The sequence below is a fragment of the Austrofundulus limnaeus genome, unplaced genomic scaffold, assembly GCF_001266775.1.
Source record: "Austrofundulus limnaeus strain Quisiro unplaced genomic scaffold, Austrofundulus_limnaeus-1.0 Scaffold135, whole genome shotgun sequence".
In the NCBI taxonomy this organism is placed as follows: Eukaryota; Metazoa; Chordata; class Actinopteri; order Cyprinodontiformes; family Rivulidae; genus Austrofundulus; species Austrofundulus limnaeus.
Window position 1 is genome coordinate 613,998 of NW_013952537.1, and position 4,789 is coordinate 618,786.

The 4,789-nt window shown below is 37.5% G+C and overlaps 1 protein-coding gene across 1 annotated transcript in view; it reads right to left on the reverse strand.

The window, feature by feature from the left end:
- Positions 1–4,789, reverse strand: part of mslnb (mesothelin b) — a gene marked incomplete at its 5' end in the record, with an annotated part of 32,594 nt that overhangs the window by 16,651 nt on the left and 11,154 nt on the right. The window contains 14 exon segments of the mRNA XM_014015840.1: positions 322–477; positions 572–690; positions 870–973; positions 1,050–1,261; positions 1,414–1,560; positions 1,655–1,739; positions 1,832–1,859; positions 1,964–1,985; positions 2,093–2,115; positions 3,060–3,157; positions 3,253–3,284; positions 3,360–3,536; positions 3,620–3,738; positions 3,826–3,926. Of these exon segments, the coding sequence (XP_013871294.1) occupies positions 322–477; positions 572–690; positions 870–973; positions 1,050–1,261; positions 1,414–1,560; positions 1,655–1,739; positions 1,832–1,859; positions 1,964–1,985; positions 2,093–2,115; positions 3,060–3,157; positions 3,253–3,284; positions 3,360–3,536; positions 3,620–3,738; positions 3,826–3,926 (1,423 nt within the window).

The following is a 4,789-nucleotide window of genomic DNA, read 5'->3' on the forward strand; positions in this document are numbered from 1 at the left end:
TTATTACAGTTTTTATTTATTTTAGTTAATTAAAATGTTTTTTTTTTTTCGATTTTAGTTTATGTTATTTAGTTAATTTTAGTCAACTATAATAACCCTGGTTGTGAGTTACTGATCCAATTATTTAGACCTCCACTTTTTAAAAAARGTGTTCTGATGGGACCTTATAAGAGTTATGCAGGAACGAATATTTGCAAACTTTTATGAGCTGAAGAAACATCATCACAAGACAACAAGTCAGACAGAAAACAAACACTTTTGCTGCCAAGACGGCAGACTTTCCTTTACCCATGGCTCTATTTCAGTGTGACGTTTGCCTACCGTGATGGCAGCAGCGAAGTCATCAAAGAAGGAAGCGAACAGCCGATCGGGGACAAGTCTCATCACCACGGCCACCTGGTCAGCAGACGTGAGCAGCCCAGGCGTGGCGGACACCTCCGCCAGCTGCGTGGCTGTCAGCTGCGACAGAGCATCCAGCTGCAGGCACACAGACACGTGTTTACTGCGAACCTAACGGGCGACGGAACGACAAGAATGAAGCCAAGAGGAGCGAAGACGCAACAAAACTGACCGCTGAAAAGTCGGGGTAGAGACGCTGGATCTCCGAGATGGAGAGGAGGGCGGAGAAGCCTCCCAGGTTCCTCTGCAGCCACTCGACGCTGCTGGTGATGTTCGACCTGCAGGCAGGATCTGAWCCACGGAAACACAAAAACACACTCCTCTTTACTAAGAAAATAATCAGCTTCAAAATATTGTAGGGGTCGTATAAAACCAAATACGTTTTCAGAAAAAAAAGTGYTTTTTAATACAAATTATCATATAAGATTTTGGTGATGATGTTGGATTTGTAAAGTGACACCGGCGCCCACCTGCAGTGTTGTTCCTGGTCAGGTAAACCTCAATGAAGTGTGTGTAGACCGACATCTGTGTGGCAGGTGTCATCTGCGGCCTGACTTCACTCAGAATCTGCAAACTGAGTTCAGAAAGGGAGACTGTAAAATAAAATGTAGAAAATGATTTTAAATGATAATTGATGCCACTCTGCCTACATGAGCTGGTAGGAGCTGCAGTCCAGGGCTTTAGTGGAGAGACATGACAGGAAGTCAGAGGACACAGCAGGCAGGAACAGACGGAGGCGGCGGTTAAACCACAGCTGGATGAAAGAGGGGTCATTGAAACTTCCCACGTTGACACCGTCCAACCAGATTTCTCGTATGGCATCCAGAATCATCGACACAGAAGGACTGCTGGGGTTCAGAGTCTGAAACACAGAAATATGTTACATTACTGTCATTAAAATAAAGTTAGTGGCCAAAACTAACACGAGCAAATGACTGAACAAATTAATTCTGGGAGACTTTTATCATTGTTGTCTTCTCATAAAGTTTTGCATAATTTAAAAATCATCCATACTGTGTTGACCAGAAGATCCAGAGCCTGKTTCAGCACCAGCGAGGCTTTGGAGAGAAGCAGCTTCCAGGCGGCTGTGGTGCCACTCGAGTTAGAGAAACGGTTACATTTCAGCAGCTCTGCCAGGTCCTGAGCTGTTAAAGCTGAGAGCTGAGACAACAGGTGAGATGTTAAACTGAAGCCGAGGATTTTTTTTTTTTATCACAACTGGAGTTTTAGGATGATTGATGATTGTCTGTCTTACCGAAGCACAGGCAAACTCCTGAACAGTGAAGTCACAGACGTGTCCGCTCATCATCCCAGTGTTGAGACGGATCTGAAGCTGTGTGCTTTAAAATAACACACAAAATCAACTTTAGTTCAATATTTAACAGGATGTGTTTAAAAGTAAAATATGACTGAGACTTTTGAATAAGCCTACCTGTTCACTCTCTTACAGATGCTGGTTTCTGTAAAAAAAAAAAAAAAACAAAACAACATGAAATAATTCAGTTGAAAATAATTAAAACAATAATTCCCTTTAAATCCGATTTTTCAGCAGTGAGACACTTACCATTTATCACTGTCACATTACACTGGAGAGACAGAGAAATTTGAAGATGTATGTAAGTTTATATTTGACAAAACTAGCTTAAAGTGAATGAAGTGAATTTTAAAACGGTCAAAAATAATTTATATTTACCTCTCCACTGTATATGATGCAACCTTAAAAAAATAAAATAAAACAGCACAAGAAATTAAAATGTATTAAAAAAATATCTCGATAAAATCAGAAAAACATTTAGGATCTATAGTTTTTATGCACAAAATTAACACAAAATAAAAGTTCGTGACTTTTTTTAAGCTTAAGGAGCCCATCTGGTGACATAATAATAATAATGTGGCCACTAAAAAAATATGATTCACCACTGTCAGCAGGTGGGCTCTGTAAAAACTAAAGAAACTACCAGGTTGTTTACATTCACAGCTGGCATTTCAAATACAACATAGTTGTGGTGACTTTATGATAAAATTATCTTGATAATCACTCTTTTTCCCACTTTTTTATAAAAATTCTTGTCATAGTCTGACTTTAAATGGCCAAAATAAAGTTATTTCTGTATGATATTCTGGTTTTAACAAGTATATCATAAATTCCACGTAAATATTTTAGGCAAATCTGAAGAAACTGTCTTGTTTTATCAAGAATATTAAGTCTGATTCGCAGATTGTGACACCATATTATTCATTTGAAACAACGTAACATCTCTCTGACTCTCATTAAGCTTTAAAAAAACTAACTTTGTTGAATTATTACATATATATTATTATAATGTTTGCAGATAAATTTCAAGCTATTTGAGCTTCTAATTAAACCAAAAACTAAAARCTTTATTGCATATATTTGAATTAAATGGGTCTAAAAAGTAAAATGTGTCTTTGATGCAGGAAACTGATCATGAAAATTATACAACATAAAGTTTGTGACTTTAGGCCTGGTTTAGGTTCACTATCATTTGAAGAATCTACAGAAAGTAGCACCATGTCCACCATAAATGTAGGCAAAATGATGCATTCATGTTTTTCAAAGAAGTCGCCGACAAATAAGGCTGAACATAGGACAATAAGAGCAGTTTTTTTCGAATCAAACTAAACACACAGCATCTCACCTGGTGGTATGAGTTGGAACAAAGATAACTTGCTGGATAAGATGGATGAAGCAAGGTCAGAAGAAGCTCCAGACATGGCCTCGTCCAGTCGAGTAAACCTGAAGCAATAAAGTTTGTTTATTTCCCAGCATTTTCTCCTGAATGATTTCTATTTGAGCTCAGAAATACCCAACATGTCCTGATCTGAACTCACAGTGTTTTGTACGACGAACAGGAAAGGTTTCCCTTTAGGAAGAAAAACATCAGAAATTATTACCTCAGCATAAACCGTGAGCAACGCGAGAACTACTTCCTATTTACCGTCTGAAGGAACGTGACAAGGTAAGACAGGAACTCTGGGAGCTTCCTCTGTGTGGGCGACACAGTCAGGTAATCAAACAGCACGTTGATGAGGACGTCTTTGTTGGGGAGGGTGGGAAGAGTCAGCACCAGCAGCTCTGCGCTCTGCTTAGGTGTGAGGAGCTGAAGAGCCTCCAGCTGCAACACACAAAACAAGTTATTCACAAAAACTCTTCTTTTCTAAAAAAATAATCCTCTTTGTTGTAAAAGTTGAGTCTCACAGGGTTGAATTGTGGGTTGAGATCAAACAGCTGTTTGACAGACAGAAACTCTGAAAATGGACCCAAATCGTTCCTCAGCCACTCTGCGCTGCTGTTGAAGGAGGACACACATCCTGGGCCTGAAACAGGTCAAAAAGATCCTCAAAAAAACTGCAAATATGAACAACCTCGTAGCAAATCAGGGATTAACGGAGATGTTTGAGTACCTGAGTGAGGGGCCGTTAAGAAGAGGAGGACAAAGTTCTTCAGGACCGCCTGTTGCTGTTCTGATGACATGTTCTCAAACTGATGACTGTACACCTGCAGTCTGATGGCACAAAAAGAGGCAGAAACACACACAATTAAACAGATATATACTGTAATTAGGACAGAATAAACACACATTTCCTACTCCTCTTCTTTCTTTCTTTTTTTCATATGGTTTATACACAGCCAGAGCTCAAAYAATGAAATATCACCAAAATATGATAGAGAGCAATTCTTAGCACTTTATACATAAAACTTACAATGTAGCTTTTACTTACCTAACTTACAGATTTTAGAAAAAAATGATAACTTACAGCAAAAACTTGACTTTTTTTTATACAATATCAAAGTAATAAGTTWGAACTTTATGTGGAAAGAACCAGTAAACCTGAAGTGTCTCTTTAAACCATTTCAGTTTGCAGAAAGAGTTTAATTTTGACTGAACTGACTAGTTAACAAAACTGGATGAGTTCTGTTTTAAAAYAATATTGTTTCATGCCAGTTTTGGTTTATAAAACTTTACACTGATGTCAGTTTTAAAATAAATTGCTTTTCTACTAGAAATATAATATTGTTGCAGAATTTGCCCCAGGCTGTAACAAAAGTGCTGCTATCGCCATTTCTCCATGCAAAATAAATAGATAAAATAAAATGAAATAAAATAAAATAAATAAACATAAACTTAATGCCAWAAAATATACAGCACTGTAAAGGTTCATAAAATAATATTTTTGTTTGGAGACAGGGAGCAGCTTTAGGAGTAAAAAATCACTTTGGACTTGACTTGYTCCAACAAGCCTTTAGCTCATCAATCTGTTCAAAATTAAACTTTTCCTGCAAACTGAGGTGAATTAAGTTGATCAGTTTACTTCAAACTTTAGAAATGATAAAAATTATACTAAAACTTCTAAAACATTCTTGTAT